Genomic DNA, 21,753 nt, shown 5'->3' with positions numbered 1-21,753 from the left:
TTGTTGTGTGATACTTCTAGATAGTCTCTATGAAAGCTGTTAAGGTAGTGTGGTTTCTTTCTCAATTTCTTTGCTATAAAGAGAAGAGAACGTGGAAGAGAATACTTAGGAAGTGAGAAACAACAAAACCCCAGGGGAGCCTGTGAGGACATTATCATGCAAGCTTTAAAAAAATGTTTAGATTCCTTAAGTCATAAACTGTCAGGTTTCTTTTCTCTGTATGTGAAGCCCTGTGAGTAGCATAATTTTAATTTAATATACTCTTTTTTTCTTAGTTGTTTTTGTTTTTATCTCTCTAGGACCATCTTTTCTCCTTGGATGGACTGATTATTAATTGTTTGTGTTCAATGGGACTTCGAATTCACTTTGTGGTTGACCCTCAGGGTTGGTGCTGCATGGGCCTGATTATCTTTGTTTGGCTGTACAATACAATCTTCATTCCAAAAGTCATCCTTTTTCCTCACTATGAAGAGGGGCATATTTCAGCTGTGGCAATTTTGTGTAAGTCTGTTTAACTTAGTCCTTTTCTTCTACTATTAACAGTAGTACCCTTGACCAGCAGTTATCAGCCTGGAATATAAAGGAACAAGGTGAAAGTTAAGGCTGAAGAATAAGATAAAGAGTAAGAGTACTGGGACATATTCTGTTGTTTTGTGCTCTAAGAATTGAGACACTTGTTTCTTTCAGTGGTGTTACAGTAAAACTATGTGGAAAGTGGAGAAAAGCATTTATACACCTTTTGAGTCTTGCAGCTAGAACTTTTTTACTGGATTAAATAGCGTAATTACAAAACGTTGATGGACATGTCAGAAGTTATGATGGTAGTACTGCTGGTTGAACAGTTGAGTTTTGCTTGCTCTGCCAAGTGTCCCTTGATGGATGGGTTGGCTTAGTTATGTTGATAGGATCAACTTAGATAAAAGCTTGTATTAGAACTAGAACCATCTTTTTGGTGAAGATCAACCATTGGGTTCCTTTCTCCTAAAGAGTTTGAGGTTTAGAATGATTGGCACTTATCTTGATACTAATTGATAAGGTTGAAGTGACATCTTGCTGCTACTATCAGAAGGGTGTTCTCCGCTACTTCTTCCTTGGCCTTTTTGAGATTACTTAATTTCATAGAATGCATAGCATCAAATGTATATATGCAATTCAGAAGACAGAGTAATTTAGTACTGGATCTTGTACATTTTTGCTATAGTGTAAAGCATTTGTCACCTCAGAATAATAGGCTCTTTACTACCATATACCAAAACTGAGAAAATGCTGTTTCAAGTGCTGGATTGTCCCTCTAGAGTAACTAACATATAGCTTCTTAAAGATTAAGGTGTTGCAGCATGAGTAGCAGTCAGATATTTTTAGATGGTGATTTGTTTTTATGTTTTGTTCTGGTATAAACATTTCTGTCATGGTAAATGTCCTAGTGACTGTAATTTTGTCATTGCTTTCCTTAGAATGTTTCTGAGATGGTGATGTTTTATTTTGCTGAGTGGCACAATGTTAAAGCAAGTATGAAAATGTGCTGTACATAACTCAAAACTTAAATTTTCTTTGGAAATGCCTTTTTTTTTTTTTTTTTTTTTTTTTTTTGCAGTGGTCCTGTGAAAGTAAGATTTGTAGAACAGTATTTTGGTAGATTCAAAAACAACACAGAAGTTTAGAATTATTTTGAGTTAATAAATCTAAAATTTGTACGTAACTGTGCTTTCATTAATATGAAAGGTAATGGTACTGCATGTTATGGTGTGTTTTTATTTTAATTTGTCATTTAGTACTTCTTGCCATCAAAATGCAGGAACTGAGTTTGGAAAAATTCAGCGAGGCTTTGAATCTTTGCCAGGATGTGGCTCCTTGCAGAGGCATACAAGTGCTTACTGCTTCTCACATCAGAGCTTGACATAAAACTTTTTATTCACAAGTTCATTTGTGGAAGATAGATTAGAGGATACGTCCACCATCATTCTGGCAAGCCTGTTGGGATTTATGAATCCCAGTTTATAAATTGGGATTTAGAGAAATGTGCTGTTTCCTAATAGCTGGGAAGCGAGACAAAGGATCAGTTTTTACTTCCCAACTCCTTTATTTCTTTTCCTGGATATCTGTGACTAGCCAGTGATATGTCAAATAGAGGTCTACCTGCACTTCTATGCAGATGGTACAATATGACAATTCTTGTGTTTATATAACCTACTGGTCAAGCATGTCTCAAATAGAGTATAATTTTATTTGGGGTTTTGAAATAGGGTGATTTGAAACATCCATGAATAGCACATAGCAAATTAATGAACTTGATGGATCTCTGATATTATGCTGGTTATTTAGTAAAACATTTGAGGATTTACAGTTGTCCCTACACTTCTAAACCTCCTAACTTTGTAAGCCCATTTGACAGGGACTCATTGTATTGTATTGACTCAGACCTGTAATTTGATGAAGCTTATAGATACTAGTACAGTGTCTTCTAATAATTTTTTTCTTTATTTTCATTTAAAAACTAAAGAAGTTACTCCTGTTTTTTAAATTAGGACCATAGCTTTGCTTTCTAGATCTTTTAAAATCAGTTATCTTTGCTTTATGTAAGTAAAGTGAATAGTCAGTCTGCACAAAGGAAATGAAATGTAGTTTTTTACAACCTTTGGAGTTTTATACCCTTATGTGGTTACTGTTGTTTTAATATTTTCTTTGTATAGTGTATGTTGAATATTTATACTTAATAAATACAGTGGTTTATTAACATATGTAAAATTTTTTTCACTGTAATGAAAAAAAAGGTTATATTTTAAATTTCACTTACATTCCCTTTTGAAAGTTTAATATGTTTGAAGTAAATAAAAGTGTTTTTTTTCCTGTTTTTTACCTAATGACAAATACTTGTTTTTTCAGGTTATTACCTCTGCTCATTGTTTTGTATAGCTTCTTTAGTAAGAGCCTCAGTAGCTGATCCAGGAAGGCTACCTGAAAACCCAAAGATTCCAATTACAGGTACATTAAGTTGTTTCTATATAGCTGAATAAAAATTACTTCGGTGTCATCAGAATAATTGGGAATTAACATACCGTTATAAGATTTAATTGAAACCACTGCTGAAGTGTATATTGTTACTGAAATGAAAAGCTTTATAAGTCACTATTTCTAACATTTAAATTTCTTGCATTCTGTGTAGACTTTAAGCTGCTTTTTTTAAAGATTCGCATTCCCTCAGAAGTATGGTCATGCAGGAACTTAACACTAGGACGTATTTTGATGGCCAGAATTTTGCAGTCTGTGCTTTTAAATACATTGCATGTGCTTCAAATGATAATACTTAGTAACATTTTTTTAGAGATGCATAGTCATTCTAACTCTACTGCTTTTTTTTCTAGATAAATTTATGAGATGCTGAAACTAATGGTAGAAGCTGTTACTGCACTGGATTTTACCTGTGCTTTTTTATGCATTTTATTGCAATAAATTCTGTTTGTAGAGACTGTTAACCAAATAAACATTAGATTGGTTACGTTGCATTGCTGTAGGGTAGCAACTTAACATTTGAGAATTCCCTCTGTCCTTATGAATTTATTCTGCAATTGCTATATGGTATCTGATGCACTAGAAATTGAAGGGCATTTAAAACCTTAATAATTCTCCATGGGGAAAGCCAATATTTTAATGACACATTTGACGCTGTTAAGGCGCTTGTCTACTCCATAAAGCTTTTACATAGCAGCTTATAATGGAGTATTTAAGCACGAGTTTTGCTACATGAAAGGAAAATACTCTTTCAATATAGAAAACGTAACAAATCCAACAAGTGCAGAGTGAAAATTTCAGTCTCATCTTGCAGTGACTTTGCTTTCCCTTCCTGATGGCAGTGATAATCTATGGTGATCTGTCTGGAAACGATCTGTTTATCATCAGGACTGATGTTATGGTAGACAAAAACTACGTAGGAGATAATAGGAAAGAATATGCTTGGGATTCGGAGGTGAAACACTGATTGTGGAACAGTCTCTTACCGGTATTCCTTGTTTTCCCATTATCTAAACATCTGATTCAGTAAAAGGAAAGGTTGCACAGATGTAATTCTTCAGTCAGACGTTTTTTCTGTGGGAATAACAACACAGAATCTGCAGCCTGAGAATGAAGACACAATACAGCTACAGACATGTACATTTGTGACTCAGTGTATTTGTTCTTTTTCCAGTTAAATACCAGTACCAGCAGGAGCAACTACTTCGTGCACGTGCATTTCTTTCTCTTTTAGGGTGTATGTTTGCGTAGATCTTAAACCTTTTATCTTCATGCTGCATTCATATCATGTGGAAATGATACTACGTAGGTGTTTATGAAGATGGGACACTTAGACTTGATTGCAGTAATGATATTATGATTTGAGGTGCATGTCATATTTAACATCTGTCAAGTTTTTGGCCTTTCTAGAGTAATAATTCAGTTCCCTGATATTCTGTAGTTTGATGGGAAGATATATTTTGTATGGTATAAATTATATTCAGGACTGTAGTTGAGGTATTTCTGAACTGTGCTGTTTGCTACTTGATTGGGGAGTTGACACCTTTGTGACACTGGATTTATGGGAACAGATTGTAAAACAGTTTCCATATGGCATTATTACTAGTTTAATGATCTTAGATATTGCGCTTCTGTACTTCCAGTGTCCAAATGTTATTTGTCAGCAAGAAAGACAAGATAAAGGCTGCCAGCAGGAGGCTTAAAATGTGCTAAATTAAACTTTATTTTCTTTATGTAGTGAGAATGTTTTATCTTGTAGAATTTCTGAATGAGCTGTAAAAACTAGGCTTATTTTTTCGTTCTTTCCCTGGGATTTAAGAAACTTATGTGCATCAAAAAATTGCTGTTTAAAATATTTAAGGTTCTTAATCTTGCAGCCGTTGTCTTTAAAGGCAGAAAATACCAGTAGTTGCTCCTGTCAATTTTAGCTCGTTAGTATCTCTGGAAATCAGCTTAATGAATCTCATGTTGGGCATAGAATACTAGTGTGTATTTTTAAATAAAAGCCCATCTTATATTTGTTTTAGCATTTCATCTTGATATTCATCTCTTCATCTCTTAAGATGCTTTGAGGTGGAAGATGTTTCAGAAGTGTTTATTGTGTGTTTTACTTTAGTTAGCTAGATTTGACAAATATGAGTCCTCAAGGTTTTGGAATGGCAGGGAGAGTGTATGATGTTTCTGTTTAATGAGCTGCTTACTGTACTCATCTCACAGTAAATGCTTTTTTCCTCTTCATATCACTAAGCTATGTGTTTATCGTGAGCATGTTGTACTGAGTTTAAATCTTCCTAAGGCTGTCTTCACTATTTCCCCTAGAAAGAGAATTTTGGGAATTGTGTAACAAATGCAATATGATGAGACCAAAGCGTTCACACCACTGTAGTCGTTGTGGACATTGTGTGAGGAGGATGGATCACCACTGTCCATGGTAAGACCATGGCATTTCTTCTAATGATCTACTATTGCTTTAGTTTATCTTTTCAAAATCTGTGGTCTAGACTGTTGTGTACTTGTGATCTTTCTTTCCCAGTAATGCTGAATCATTCAGGCATTTAGTTCAGGGTAAGAACAGCTTAGAGATTCCTTTTTGTCTACAAGTAAAACTAAGAAAAAGAACTGTGGCAGTGTAACATTCAATCATTGACAAATTGTTGTATATCATACAATTTTCTAAAGTTCACGTATTTTATTTTAAAAGTTGCAAGTTTTACTCCTTTAAACTAATGTCAATGTAATTAATTTGTATGTTGCATATTAATTTGTTGCAGTTAAGTTTCTTGTGCTGGAAAAGTATTTTTTGTAAGAAATTCAACTTAATATTTCTTGGATGGAAATCAGAAATTAAAATTTCAGGGCACAAGCAAATGTTTTTTACAATACTGAAAACATTTCATGGTTTTTAGACAGTTTTTTATTTTCAGTTCACCTAATGTCTGTGCTGGTTAGAAAACATAACTGCCTTATAGCAGACCCCGTTTGTCATGGTCTCTCCTATTTTGTAGTGAAATTGCTTCTTTTAGTGTTGCTTGACTAGACACAGTCAGTCTGGCTAAGATGCTTTGTTTAAAGTAAGTCGGCCTGATTGTTGCTTAAAATGAAAATAAGCTTTGCCATCAGTGGGTCTGTGGTGTAATTTCCAGCAAAGAAATGTAGATGAAATGAAAAGATAGGTCAGGATCATCCTGTATTGTTGTAGCAATTTTCAAACTAGCCTTTTATCTGTTTACAACTCAGAAAATAGTGCTAGTGTAATGCTTTTGACATTATGGCTTAGTGTGGTACTGTTGTCTGTGCCAATGCTTGTGCTCGAGCTACTGTGCTTGGACAAAGTTATACCCCTAACCAAATTTTATGCATCAATGTAACTTCTGTGAAGCAGACTAGACCTAGATTTCGAAGGTTTGAATCTGAGTTAACATTTCTAGAGCCTTTAAGATTCCTTTACTCCTTTACATTGGAAGAACTGCAGAAGGACTTTCTGAACAGGGATAACTATTCTTCTTCTCCTTTGTCTTACATTTTTTTTCTTAGTCATGTTTATTTGTCCTTGGGGTACCCTGTGTTCAGATTTAATACAGGTTTTTAATTTGCATTTCTAGCTTTTGAACTACATAGTTCAATGCTGGTGGAATGTAGTTAGTGGAGAATACATACCAAAGTGAAATTTTGCAGATACTTTAATCTTGTTACCTGAGTGTTACTTGAAAATGTGAGTGTATCCTTGCTGTTTGAAGATGAGGGGAAGTAAGTCTTGTAATCTAAGCAGTAATTTCAGTAAGGCAGCTTAGACTTCAAATGACCATGTAGCCATACTCTTTACAGTAACTGCCATTTCTAACATGGAGGCCGTTGCTTTGATTAAGAATGGAGTTTTACTTGTAGTCCTTACGCTTGACCCATAAATCATCTTTTCTTAAACTTAATTGGTAGTTCTGTAGCCTGACTATTTCATAAATAGTGTTGACAAGCCTTTATATTTCAGTCCTTGTATATGCTTTGTTTCTTTGCAGGATTAATAATTGTGTTGGTGAAGACAATCATTGGCTGTTTTTACAGCTGTGTTTCTACACTCAAATTCTTAGTTCCTATACACTGCTACTTGATTTCTGCCATTACTACTACTTTTTGCCTCTGAAAAAAGATAACTGGGTAAGAATTTGTTTTCTCTCCAAGCTGAATTAATAGCTGGTAGTGTAATATTTTGATTACTAGACTTTCCTTCTGTTTCTCTTGTTAAGAGTGAAAAAAGTACATGCAGATGTATATTGTGAAGTAAGGAAATTCATTATGGTAAGTAACAATATATTCTAAAATGGTGTATGATTTTGAAGTGTTAAAAACCTAACATTAGTTTTCTTAGAAATCTGGGAAAGGAGACAAAACAGCTAGATTCTTTTAGAAGTGATCAGTGAGTGCTTCTATAAAGCAATGTAGCTACTTCGGATATTTTCTTTTTCTTTTTTCACTTTCTCTGAAGTAAATTTGTACAGAATATATTCTTTCTGTACAAAGTACCTACTTGAAAATTGTAATACTGCTGGAAGATTGAGAACGTATGATCATTCTGAAAGGTTAAAAAGCATACTTGGTTTGGAAGCAGTATTTTGTCCTGTTTGGAAAAGGTCGTGTGGGCTAAGGCAAAATTAGATTTGATTTGTTTTACATAGACGGTATCCTATTATGGTATTTCAGAGTCTTGTCTTCAGCAAAATGCATTTGGACACACAGAGGAAATTAACTTATACGTTGAAATGGAATAAGATGATGTCCTACAGTTATGGAACTCACACTGTAAAGTCTTTATATCTAGTGCTTATTTGTTCAGTACCTGTAGCGTTCAGAATATTCAAGAGGTTGGTCTGAAATTTGCTGAATGCTTAAAAGTATTTACCAGAATTGAGGGTTTTTGTAGCTCACTGAAAAAAGGACATCTTCATTTGCAAGGTATTTCCTATTTTATTTTTTTAATCTACATGAATATTTCCTTTTAAATGACTCAAAGGACTCTAGTAATGTGGAAATCAGAAGAAGTTGCTGGCTGCATGGATCATCTTTACATAGATAGTACTCTGTCATATGAAGCAGACCACAGGGTACTGTCTATGAAAGGAGGGCAGCTAAGCCCTCACAGCTGCTTGCTCACTTACCCCCAGTGTCCTAGAGAAGAGAATTGTAGGTGTACAAGCATGAAAATTCATGGACTGAGAGATGGACTGTTCAGTAGGCAAAGCAAGAACTGTCTGTGCAAGCAAAGTACAAGAAGGAATTCATTGATCCCATTGACAAACAGATGTTCAGACAGATATTTAGCCACTTCCAGGAAGGCAAGGCTCTAACACATGTGAAGGTCACTTTGGAAGACAAACACCATCCCTGCAAGCATCCCTCCCTCTGTGATGTTCAATAATAAAAGCTAGGGGAAACAACATGTTGTATGGTATGTGATACTCCTTTGATCAGTTGAGGTCAGCTGTCCTGGCTGTGTCCTCTGCCATCTTCTCATGAGCTCCTAGGCTGATTGCTGGAATGGGCAACAAGAGGAACGCAAAAGACCTTGACTCTGTAAGCACTGCTCAGCAACAGATAAAATACCAGTGTTATCAATACTGTTTTGACTGTAAATTCAAAACACTGCACCGTATAAGCAGCAATGAAGAAAACTAACCCTGCCATACCCCCTAACCAGTACGCTTGTCTGTGTTAAAACAAAGAATGCTCACATTTCTCTCTTTCTTTCCAGTCTGTTGTCTATAAATGGGCTTTTTATGTTTACCTTGCTAAAAAAGCATTGCATGATTTGAGGGAGCCATTTTAATTTGTTTTAGCCGCAGTTAAGATAAAAAGGATGCAAAATTTCAGTATTTCTCTATTAGTGATAAAAGTTTGTCATCTGTGTAAAATTCTAGGTAGATATGTTATATCTTGGGATTTTGGAATCTTAATATTTTTGAGAGGTGATAAATATAAATACCTTTGCCTTTAGTTTCAGTAGCTTTGTAAACTACTTTGTGATTTGTAAAATAAGTTAACCTATCACATCTCAGGACAAGATGAATCATAAACTGCCTCCTGTCTTCCCATGCACAGAATTTTCAGGTTCCAAATGCAGACAGCTTGTAATGACTTAGATGTGAATGCTGGACAGGGCATTGCAACGTTAGTGGAAAGACTGTTTTTTTTCTTTGTATGGCATAGGCAATGCTTCTCTGATAGTAAAATATTTCCTTTCTATTGAGAGACTGCCCTGAATGTTATAACTTTTAAGCAATTTCACTGTCTTTAGATAATGAGCCTAAGTTCTGTCAATTAGTGTTACTTTTTAAAAGTAGGATGGAAGGGAACCAAATTCCTTGCTTGGAGGTGGTGTATGCAAGAGAGGAAACAGAAAATCATATTTGATTCAGTCCATTTGCAGCCTGTGCATGCTAGTAATACTGAATGGTTTTGGAAATGAATGTATGTTGAAGTTTGTTCTTGATAGCTTAAAATTGGGTAAATTTCAAGTCCTTTGGAGACAAGTCTGTTTTTAATATATACCCTTTAAGAGAAGTAGATGTTAGGAGCTCAAGTATGTATGGAATAATTACTTCAACTTGGTTTAATGCAGTAACCTAAATAATTAATCTGGTTCCTATGTTTGACTGCCTAAACTTAGAGTCAGGGGGCAAAAAACCCACACCACAGTAGTTTTGTTTTGTTTCATTTGTGTTGTTTTTGGCTCGGTCGTTATGCATTTATGGACACTTCATATGACACTCTTGCTTTTGAAAAACGGGATCTGTTATTGTGTATCATATGCATATGTAGTAGAAAAAATTTGGTTGACAAATCAGGTCTGATCTTTTCAGATCTTTAAGACTGGTATTACTCAATATTATTTAGCTTCCTTAGTTTTTTCACATGGAGGACTCGGGACACACACTGAAATTTAGAAAATGAAGAATAATTTGTTGGGGAGTCTAGTCAGTATTTCTGCCTGGAATGTGACACCAGAGCCCCACTAGACTGATTATTTCAAGTGTAGCTAAGATTTTTTTGTCAAAAAATTTTAAGCCACAGAATCATTTGTCAGAATTGTCTTTTTTTTTATATCAGATGAACAGTGTGAAAATTTGCTTATAAGTAGGCTTTTAGACAGTCATTGTGCAAAGTTCTTTCAGTCTTCAGATCTTAATTAAGCTTGAAGTATTACAGTGTTATAGAGACTGCAGTATATTCTACCTTGCATAGAAGTGCTATTTGTTGACGAAATTTTGGCTTTATTCAAGAGCTTGTATTTTTCTGAGCTTATGGGCTTGTGTTTAGCACAGATTCAAAAACCTGGATATTTTTTCTACACAGCCATCTGGAATTAGCCTACTTCCTGCTCATTAAAAACACTTGCGATTTTTTTTTTTGGCTGTGTGCCCTGCTCTCTCTTAATTTTTGTTTTTAAAATATAGAATAGTACAATACAGAAGCTATGGAATTAAAACCGATTATCATACAGAAGTATTAAAAGTGTTTTAACATAGATTAATTCATAAGTAAAATATTACCACTGTTTGCTTGTTGGCATTTATTCCCAGGTGAAAACACGCATTTTGATTTTTAAAGGCTAAGAGAAACCTGGACATTTTAAATTAAGCATGTATGGTAAAGGTGATAGCTTTAAAGCTAACAGAGAAAGCCATTTCAACAGAGAGAAAATGTTTTAGCTTCAGGTCTTACATAATATTCCTGGATCTTTTAATTGATCTACTGTCAGAAGGACAGGTTGTGGTTATTGCTTCTATTTGTCCAGCAGGAGGAGTGCAATTACTACTAGAAACAAAGGAAATAATAATTAAATCGTCTGTGCAAGATCCTAGCAGAAAACACCGTGGTACAAATAAGACAGCTTAGGAGTTCTTCAGCTAGCTTTGGTGATTTTTTGGAAGCTCAGTCTAAAGAGTTGTGTCTTCATTAAAAGCCTGAAGGTTGGGAGATGCGTATTCTTTAGGATGTATTCAATCTTGCAGATAGTGAAATAAGATCATTGAGAGATGTTAGGAAATACTCATTACAACTTGTAAGAATGTTATTTACAGAAATCCTTACTTGAGTAGTTTTTATGTATTAATATTAACTGAAATCTGGAAATAGGAGTCATTCTATCCATTAGAGTCTTGAGACACTAGAGGAGACGTTTTTCCTCGGGGTTATGAAATGACCTACAGGACGTGAGAGGTTTTTTTGTGTGTTAAAAACAAATTGGCCTCCTTGGTTCTCTGCAAAAGCAAAACAAAAAAACGGCCTAACCTGCTTTATAGTTACAGAGGCAGGATATGAATCCTGAATAAAGCTTAGAAAATAAATACATCGTCTGAGTTTAAAACAAACAAACAAAAGACTGAGAGGATAACATTTTTTAAAAACTTGATCTGTTGGTAGTGTCATTTTTATGCCAATGTTGTTTTGCCTTTTAAACTCTTTTCTATCTCTAAAGTAATTTCAGGATTATCACTCTGGATTGAGCTCTGTGTAGATGATTATTTTCATAGTTAGAGTGCTGTTTGCATTTTATTTTATTTTTTGTATGAGTTAATTTTCTTTCCTGCGAAACCTATATTCTGTAAGTTTTTTGTTTTGCTTTTTTTTTTTATTATTTCCCTAACTTGGCAGCCTGGCTTTCTGTATTCTGCACTGTTTTTGTGGTATCCAGATTGGTAGACTGACTTCATCACCAGACTGAGACAAAAATGCCAGTCATTTGCAACTGAGAAGAAATATGCAGGTTATCATGTATAGAGCTTATTCTGTGTCCCTTTCCTAAGATGGAGTGTTACTGTATTTTGTTAGCAATTAATATACTCCATAGCATGTTTCTGTAAAGAAGCAGAATTGAATGAGTATTACTTTTTAAATGCTAATTTATGAAGATTGATGGTTGTTTTCACTTTGTCTGTTCTGGAAGAGATACCATAGTCCTGGATTAGTTCTGCTGGAAGCTGTGTCCTCTGTACTAAGTGTGCTGTTCTTAAAATTGTAAACCCTGGGAAATAATAGCACTGTGTATGGCATGGATCTCTGAAGTGTTTTCATGCCTGTTTTGAAAAAGTTGAATTTGGAAATAATGGTCGTATCATTTATTATGACCGTGGGCTGTACTTACCAGTTTTGACCTCTTTCCTATATATGAGGATAAACCTGTGACAGTGTCTCTGTGGTCAACCTTAGTATGTGTTACAGGGATCGTCCATGACAGCTGATGCTTAGCAATGAAGGCATGGTTTATATTCCACCATGGGGCAGAGACAAGAGAAAGTCTTGTTTGACTCTGCGTCATGGAGATTTGCTTTCTGTGGGAAGTTTCGGTATTATTGAGATAAAGATGTTATATCTTATGGTTTGCAATACAGCCCTCACTTTCTTATTCTGTGCCAAATTTCTGTTGCACACATTTCCGTCCTTGTCTTTTTGTAAGTAATCCACAGTACAAACCAGTTTCTGGTTTGTACAGGTAGAAGTAGTGGCTAATGGCAGCTTAAGAGCCTCTCTTAACCGGCAGCAAACGGTGCTGGGAAACTGTGAAAGGGGCACAGCATATCTGAGCTACATAGGAAGCAGGAAAAGCGTGGCAACAACCCATTTGTACTGAGGATTAAATAGAACAGTCAGACTGTGATGTTGACCAGAAGAAGAGAAGGCAGCTGACTACCTAAAGCGCTGCTTTTATTGTTAAACCAGTGTATATTACATCTGTGGCAAAATCACTGATGTCAGCCTGGCCACATGTGGAACGAAGCTGCTACGAGACAAAATTCTATTGTGCCAAGAGAGAAAGTTTGTGTACTGATGATGTTAGCTGATGTATGCTTACATTTCGTGGCTCTGTGTAGTTCTTCCTCTGAATGCAGTTTGTGTGATTGTGGAGACAGAGGCAAGCTGTCTTAGTACTGTTAGTACACTGAGATGGGTGAGTCCGTAAATCACGTTTGAACAAGAGGACCTGTCCCAAGCACCTGGCAAGAGGAATCAATTAATTATTGACTAGCCTCGGGGTTGATTTATGGTACATGTCCATGGTTTTCTTATCAGGGAAAATTTTTTTGTCAGTCCTGAGAAAGGATAATAAAAACAGATAGAGATGATCTCACATATAAAGCAACATCCTAAATGTATAATAATTATCATGGCTGTGGTTTAAAAGCATTCCTTTTAATATGTTTTATTTTTTTGCTTTCATGGAATGACATGTTTCTATATCACAGTAGAATTGTGAAAGCAGCTCTATTTATGCAAAGATTTGGGTTTCTGCAGGAAACTAATGTCTTGTTTTCACAGATTGCTAGGTGAGGGCTCAGTAGTGACTTCTAGTTCAATGTTGCATCAGAGGCTTTAATTCCCTTAGGGATATACAATGGCTGGGAAAAAAATACTGATGATGTCACCTCTTCTCATTAGTAGTAATTCAGCAGCTTCTCTTCTTTTGCTGTAGATGCTTTCATGTTTTAGGGAGGAAGGAAAGATAGAAAAGGAGTCCTTGGTCTTCAGTTAATGAAAATCAATTAAAAGTTCTTTCACTATACCTTCCCTGGTAAAACTGGATTGAGAGAGAGAGTTTCTTGTTTTATTGTGAGTTCAAAGGGAAAATGTAAGCTGTGTTCCTTATTCCTTACAGTAAGACTTTAATTGGTATTGGGTGATTTTTAAAATTTATTTACTGTTTTCTTCTGAAGACTGTGTTCAAGAGAAGAGGTCCATCAGACTCTTGGGAGGTTTTATGTATATTTTTTATTAATGGGAATGTGTAATGCTAGATCCAGAATGTGACTTCACTGCCGGCAATCTTCTTTTACATTGCAGTGTTTTCTGTCATGATAAGAATAAATGCATAGAAACATTTCTGATCAACAAAACACTGTATCTATGAAAGTATGAAGATATTTCATGTATCTAGTAGAACTTAGTGTCTTACCTTGTTTTTCTTTAGATGTCAGTGAAAGTTAAAAAGGAAACTGAAATTAACATGACTGATTTTGAGATGGTGTGATTTTGAATTAAGTGGATGACTGAATAAAAAAGAATTAAATAGAATAGAAATGAATATGTTTCCTACATCTGTAAGAAATGCCAGTCTTAACAAGAGCTGGATTACCAGTTTAGAAAAAGAGAGTGTGTTTTGCTTTTCGGTTTTTGATTTAGCTGCTTAATTAGTGATTTCTACTTCTTCCAGTTACTATTGACTTCAGTAACCATTATAAACTTTTTCCTGGTTTTGTATTTTGAAACTTAGTGGGAATACATGCAAAATCATACACCTTTTAAAATTCTGTGTGTGTGTGTGTTCTCAATTAAACCCCAGTATTCCTGAATTTGAGTTCTTCTTCCTTGGGTCCAAGTGGTTGAGCGTAAAGAAGAAAAGTTCAAAAGCAGTAGGAATCTTTTTCTCATTCACTTCACTTTTATGTTCTGGTTGTAATTTAAAGTTTACTTGAGAGGTTTTAATAGTTTCCTGCTGTGATCTGGCTTTTCTAAGTGGAAGAACAGATGTGTACATTCAAAAGACAGCCTTGAGAACATAATCGTGACTTATAAATAAGAGAATGGGTGCGCTAACTCATTATCAAAGGATAAGATGGGGTGTGAACTTGCAGTACATCTACAGTAACTGCAGTGTACAAATGTTTTCCTGTGATAAAAATAAGGTGCTTTATCCTTTGAAAAAGAGCTTTAAAACTCTCTTGTGCTTTTCATATTTTCTACTGGCTAAAAACAGACTTTCCAGAGCAGGTGGTACAGTAAATTTGTATCCCCTGCTCTGTGACAACTTTTTTGTGCAGCCATATCCAATGTGATGAGCTATCACTTGAGGCTGAGTAAAGATAAGTTTATGTGGAATAATAGCCAGCATTACAGTTGGGCCAAGAAAATTGAGATACTCTGGTTTTTTAGGTACTGTCTTTAAGTTAGGAATGTTATTATTTTTATGATAAAGAGATGGTGTTACAATGAAATTTGTTGTGGCTGTGAGACAATAAGTGCTATACATTAGACTGTTTAGCATAATGGCTTTCTTATATTTTAAAGCTTGTGTGTAACACTCTGACGCTGTTTAAGGTGGAAAAATGAGGAACAACTCATCTGAGCTTAATATATTCCCTCAATTTAAATACCTGAATTTTTAGCAGTATAGTGAAAAAACTGTTTATGTACGTAAATGATTGTTTTATAATTTTAACACACAAATAAATCAGTAATTTGCCACATAACTCAAAATCTGGTGTTTGCTTCTAGCAGTAAATCATCTCGAATGGTTCTTATCTAGTATGTACATTCAGTTCAAAAACAAAAATTAATTTTTAAGTCCTAAAGTCTCTCTCTCCTTTTTGTCTTGTTTTAGGATGTTTTTGTATTTAGACATGAACTTGCTCTTCTAAGAATATCTGCCTTCATGGGTATAATAATATTAGGTGGAATAAGTGGACTCTTTTACACTCAGCTAATTGGTATTTTCACTGTAAGTATCAAATCCCTTAATTTTAGAAATATGTATTCTTTTTTTTATATAAAATTAATAAAAACAGAAAAGCGTATTGTATTTAAAGGACAATAGAGAAACCCTCCCACTATTTCCACCTATTTATGTGCTTTATCAAGAGTCCTGTCTTCAAGGAAATCTTAAGAAGCCTTCTATCAAACCACTGTCTAATAATTCAGCTATCAAAGCAATTTCCTGATTTGTGTTAATAAAATAAAACCTTACATTGTTATTTACATTGATAAAGTGTACAAAGTACTTGCTTTGTTATATTTTGATATGTGTTTTTAATTTTAAATCTTTATATGCCATGGTCTCAGTTAGTCTTTGTGACAGTGAGGCCTGCTGATAAATCATATATTTTGAGAACACATACTTCTTCTTACGTATGTTAATAAACAAGCTTTCCTATCTTCTCAGTTACTAAATTGTAGAATGAGACTGTATTATGGCTGTAAATTGTTACAGTACAAATTCATATTCTATACTTAAATGTACAGAAGCAAACAAGTAACCCAGAAAACCACTGTTACATGGAAGTGTTTCTCACTTAAATCAATTTAGTAATTTAATAAATATCTGTGAGAAGCAAGCATTTGTTGCTTCTGTACATTACAAATTAATCTCTGCTAGTGAATCCTTTAGAATTGCATTAGGAATGCATAGAAATGTTTAGAGTACTCCAGTGTTGAACAAAGACAGTGCTTTAGTCAGACCTCTACATATCTTAAAGAATGTATGATCTGGTTTGCCAGACGCTTTTTAGACACAATGAAGTACCAGGTAACTGCATCTTTGTGACTACAACTGATTGAGATCTACCTGAGGATTAATTCTGGCATTACTAGGGTTTGTGTATTAACCCACCAGATGCATAATGGAAAACCTTCTAATTGTACTGTGTGATTCCTTTGTGTGGAATAAAGGACAAACAATATCGTATAGTTTTGAAATCATTTAGATAAAAATAATACTGTTTTCATTGTGTTTTCTTTCTCTAAGTTACTTCCTTCTGATCCTTGTGTGACTGCTGCAAAAATAATACACTGTCTAGCCATCGTTCAGCTTTCTGCACTCTCAACTCTAGCTCTGTTTACCTTCCTACCCCTTTATTGCATGCCTCACTTCTGTTCCAGGGTCTGGCTGACAAGTCAACTCTGTTTAAATGCCTGCACACGTCTTTATGTCTGTGTACTTTAAGGTTTTGCCTTGTTAGGTATCTAGCTGAAGTGGTACAGGCATCTGGATTCTACTCCTTCTCCCACTGGTGGAGGGAGACAGAAACTCAAGAAGCCTTAATGTTCATATGCTGAAATGTTCATGTCTTTTGAGACTGCTAAATGGTTATATGTGAAGAAACAAGCAATTTTGTTAGTACTACACCAAAACACAGATGCAGGAGAGAACAAAACAAAACCTACATGTATGGTTCTATTCTGCCTGCAGCTGCCAGAAGCTACACTAAATTTTGGCACTATCAGTATCTATCTATACTGTTAATAAACATGAAAGAAAAACTGAGTGAAACCGATGGCCAGACACACCTGAAACGTGGAACATTTGTATTTTGACACAGGATGCCTACTGTACTGCCTCTGTGACACACACAAACTCTTAGTATGTTCTTTCACCCCTCTGACCACTTAGGCAGTTAGGCTGCCACCAGCCTACAAAATAATGAAAAGCTGCATTCTCTGTGCCAGTTCTGTAACATACTATGTTGTATGTCCTATTGTACCTACTGAGCTGGCTACTGCCCTGAAACAGGTAGGAGCTGAAAATAATGTTTTCAAGACCAACCTTCTTTTCTGGGGATTGTCAAGCTCCAGCATGCCTAGATAATTTCTTTGGTCATATTTGACAAACACACCACAAAATTGCAGATACAGATAGACTGTATGGTCTCTGAGAGCCAGACAGAAGGTACCGGTCTGAAGTAGGGCCCCTCACTGCACTCTACCTGAAGTGGGACTTCTATGCTCTCTGTAAAGAAATTTCAGCATCCACTTTAGTCTGGTTAAGGACATGAAATTGGTGGCCTCAGATGAGATTCTCTATTACGCTGCTGCTGAATATCTTCTGTCAGCTGTGGGTGTCTGTGGCTACACGTTACTTTGATGGACAGAGAATGTGTTATGCCATTGTTCTAGAGTACTGTAAGGAGGGACAAAAATGACAGGTATGCTGTAGCCCAGCTTTAGTGCAGGGATTGTTAAGTTTTGTGCCACTGTTGAGGAGGGGATATGTTAAAAGTGAAGCCACGAGCACATTCTTAGATTACAGATATCTTACGATTCTCAAAGTATGTACTAATATTTGTTTAGAGGAAAGGGCACTTTACAGCTGAAAGAAACCATGCTTATAAGATGCATCAGCTGGTATTAATTAGAAGGATGTTGCTGAAAGCATCATTCAAGCTTTTGAACTTCCATCTTTTTTTCCGCATCTTTCCTGCTTAAGTGAAATTGCTGTCTGTGTACATTTTGGGTTCTGTTTGGTTTTCTGTAGCATTTGTTTTGTCAGTCTCTGGTCTACGGAAATACTCTTGCATTTGCTTGATGCTTCAGACCAAATTCATATGGAAACCTTTAATATAGTATTTTTGGATAAGCAGGATCTTAATCCCCTGCCATCCCCAACTAAACTATAACCTTGTTAGTTCTTGAGACGCTCAATTTACTCTGTGCCTTAGAAGTGTCTTCAAAGTTCTTAAAAGTTGCAGTGTGGTTAGAGTGTGCTATGTTTGATAAATTTACTAGGGTCTTCACCCACCTCTACTATCTGAGTGGAAAAGTGACTTGTTTATATAGAACTATATAGGTGGAAAAGACCTTCATGATCATCAAAGTCCACCTATCGCCTTTACCTGTACAGTTTCTTTACTAGACCTCAGTGCTACATCCATGTGTCTGTTGACACAAGGGACACAAGCACAAGGGAGCTTCCTGTGCAGCCCCTTCAAAATGCTCGACTATCCTCTTCATGAAAAAATTCTATCTAAACCTTACATGGAACAACTTGAGACTGTTTCCTTGCATCCTATTTCCTGTCATCTGAGAAAACAGACAGTGCCCTCCTCTCTGCAACAGCCTATAGGGTGGTTGTAGAGAGCAATGAAATCTATTTTCAATGTCTTTTTATCAAGACTTAGCAACCTGTTCCCTCAGCTGTTCCCTCTAAGTCTTGTTTTCTAGTCCCTTCAACAGGTTTGCTCTTATCTGTGCATTTTTGAGTAACTCAGTATTCTTGTAGTGAGGGGCCCCAAACTGAACAAAATATTCAGGGTGTAGTCTCACCAGTGCTACTTACATCATATAAAACACGCATAATGTTTACACGTTAGCAACCCATCACATGGAGCAACCACAGAGGAAAGTGAACATTTTTATAAGGAAATGCTTTCATGGTAAATATCCACATACACTTGTACAAAATCACTCCACAGCCACCCAACCTTTTCCACGTCCATGCTTTTTTTTTTCATACCAGTAGCAGAATTGTGTTCTCCCTTCTTGTTCGTTATTTCATGAGTGTGGAATTGGCAAACGTAAAAAATACGGGAATTGTCAGGAAATCAGCTAGTCAAACTTCAAACAAATAAGCAAAGAATCCAACAACAGATCTGTTGCTGAGTCTATGCTTAGTCTGTAACTTGTGTCAGCACATCTAACTGTACAGCATTTGTCAGTGTTGTAGTGTGGGGATTTGCTTCCTCCATGAGCACTTCCCAAAAGTTTTGGGTAGCCAGTGATAAAGGCAGATGGGAGGACAGCAGGTAAGTAATTTCAGGGCTTCCCAAAGACTCTTATTGTGTTTAGAATAGGGAAACAAAGAAAATGGATGTGGCTACCCACAGTGCTGAGTGCAGTGTAGATGCATTCATGTCCTGCAGAAACAATAAAATATGGTCGCTTAGAGATAGTAGTAACATGCTTACTGTGTTGGAGTTCAGCACCCAGCATACCTGCATAAACAGAGCAAATTTTATCTGAATAAAATCTAGATTTATCTAAATTTGACTTAGTGTAGCAGAGCTTTCTGGTTCTCCATAAAATGAACTTAGAAACAATCGTTATATAACTTTCCAGACACCAAGCCGATAGTTTCTATGTCCTGTCTCTAAATAAAAGTAATACAAGCAGCTAAGGCTTACTATCAGTCTCATAGAAGCAACGTGCCGTGTGAAACCATAGTTCTCTTCCTTATTTAGCATCATCAGTAGTAAAGAGCTAGTACCTGAAATGGCACCTCCTTGGTGTGGATGATTCCACAGTATGATGACTGCTCAAATATAAATGGTTGGAATGTAGCTCAGATATGAAGCAAGATAGGTACTCTAGTTCAGAGCACTCTGGTGCTTGTACTGATTGTTCATGCTTATAGAAGGAAAATTGCTAGTTCATCTTTTTTTTTTTTTTTTTTTTTTTTTTTTTTTTTTGCCACAGCAGCAGGACAGGTGGAGTTGAATATATGGAATTTGTTTGCATGATGTTCCCTTTTTATATGTCACTTTTCTGAGCAGAGTTTACTTTACTGTGTTACTTTATTGTAATAGAGCTATCATTGCTCAATATGCCATAGGAAGGAAGAGGAGTTATTCATAGGATTTTAAGGAGAAATACTGGCATTTTCTCTCCTTGATACTTTTTTTTCCCAAAGTCAGAAATGTCCAACTCATGTGATGGAAAGTGCATATCTGAGATACTCAAATATGTTTGAAACAGTGCAATAGCTAAAAATAGGAAAACATATTATGAAGTGCAGGTGAGGTACTCTGTTGTCTTCTATCATGTGTGTTCAGTGGATACTGATACATGCTTGGATGAAGTCTTGTGTCTGGTAAAAATAAAACCATTGTAACTTGCCTGCTTACATATGGCTCTTGTGCAAAGTGACTACCAGACCAAGTTATCCAATATGCAGTAATCTCTCTGAGTATGTATTCCACCTTTCTTGTTGTGGTATTACTGCTGGAGTATCTTGAGCACGCTGCTATTTATATCTCATCTGAAGGTTCAGGCAGTCAAAGAGCAGGGGAGGTGACTTCCCACAATTGAGAGGAGAGCAGCTGGTTGGCAAAAACTGTCCTTAGAGGAACTTTTGACATGAATTATTCTCATGAACTGGAGAGCAGCTGAGGTGGCCACTTTATATGAGATTAGTGCTTTCTCCCTAGAAACTAGCATATGTGTAACACTCTTGTAGCAGAAAGGGCACATGGCTGTTGTCGTTCTTCTGCAGTTCTTTCCCAAAGCTCTGTTTGCCTTTACTCTCCTGCTCATCCTGAATTTTAGCACTTCCTATCTCGCGTAACTTTTATTTGGATACCTTGGAGATAGAAGTAGCTAAATTATGTCTAATTTAGAGATCTCTGAAACAAGGAGAAAATCTCAGGTTCTAATTTAGAGAATACTCTTCTTAAATTCTCAGCATAACAATTAGTCTTATTACTATTTTCATGTTTCTCAAGAGCTGGGAGGTAGAAATCAGTTTCACCCAAGAAGTAAGAATGGTCAGAAGTTATTTCCATAGTAGAACATGTAGTATTGAAGGCCTGCTTGTTTTCCGTGCATTACAATGGCTTTTTCAGTCCTCTGTTCCCTGTAATTACTTGTCCTGCAAATTTGTTTTGCCTTTCTTAACAGATGAGTCAGTATTTGTAGATCCCTAGGCAACAAAGTATTTATCAATGACAGTTTGAGAAGTAAAGGCAAGTTTAGAATAGTACAGTCAGTAAGTTGTTCTCCTGCTGTGAATAATGTCTTTTTATTATCGGTACCACTTAGTTCAGATGGCTTCTAGCTGGGACTCTCCCACGAGCGATTATTTCTCAATCACTGCAAAAAGAACAAGAGAACAAGATAGGTTTAGTACAGGTGCTTCCAAACTACTCCATCAAGGCGTTGTCATAAACAATAAAAAAAGTATTTATATATAAGTAAATATTTCGCTTGAGACAGTTCCATTTTAGAAAAAAAATAAGTTTTCTACAGAAACATCCAAAATATGCCATCTTGAGTAACTACTGCTTATGCCAGTTGATGAAGCTGTGCTGCAATGACAAATTCAGTGTTTGTTTAGGAAGAATATTTTGCACTGAACTTAAGAGCAAATCTTGAAGAGCATTTTATTTCCATTTCCCGCCTTTTTTCTGCAGTTATCCTTATATCACATAAAAAAAATTTGATTAGAAGTTACATCAAATAGTGTCCAGAAGCTTGTTTCCTCTATGAAGACAC

At 35.8% G+C, this 21,753-nt stretch overlaps 1 protein-coding gene across 7 annotated transcripts in view; it reads left to right on the top strand.

Annotated features, from left to right (window-relative positions):
• Positions 1-21,753, top strand: part of ZDHHC21 (zinc finger DHHC-type containing 21) — a 44,062-nt gene that overhangs the window by 6,715 nt on the left and 15,594 nt on the right. For 5 of the 7 annotated variants that reach the window (NM_001031438.2, XM_015280103.4, XM_040655582.2 and 2 more), the window contains 5 exons: positions 300-501; positions 2,884-2,982; positions 5,329-5,440; positions 7,023-7,161; positions 15,377-15,493. In NM_001031438.2, coding sequence (NP_001026609.1) covers positions 348-501; positions 2,884-2,982; positions 5,329-5,440; positions 7,023-7,161; positions 15,377-15,493 — 621 coding nt within the window. In that variant the 5' untranslated portion in view covers positions 300-347. The remainder of the gene's footprint in view (positions 1-299; positions 502-2,883; positions 2,983-5,328; positions 5,441-7,022; positions 7,162-15,376; positions 15,494-21,753) is intronic. The other 2 variants (XM_015280106.4, XM_040655583.2) reach the window with 1 other exon arrangement.

This window comes from Gallus gallus, chromosome Z (genome assembly GCF_016699485.2).
Source record: "Gallus gallus isolate bGalGal1 chromosome Z, bGalGal1.mat.broiler.GRCg7b, whole genome shotgun sequence".
Taxonomy (NCBI): Eukaryota; Metazoa; Chordata; class Aves; order Galliformes; family Phasianidae; genus Gallus; species Gallus gallus.
This window is presented reverse-complemented; position numbering and strand designations above follow the sequence as displayed.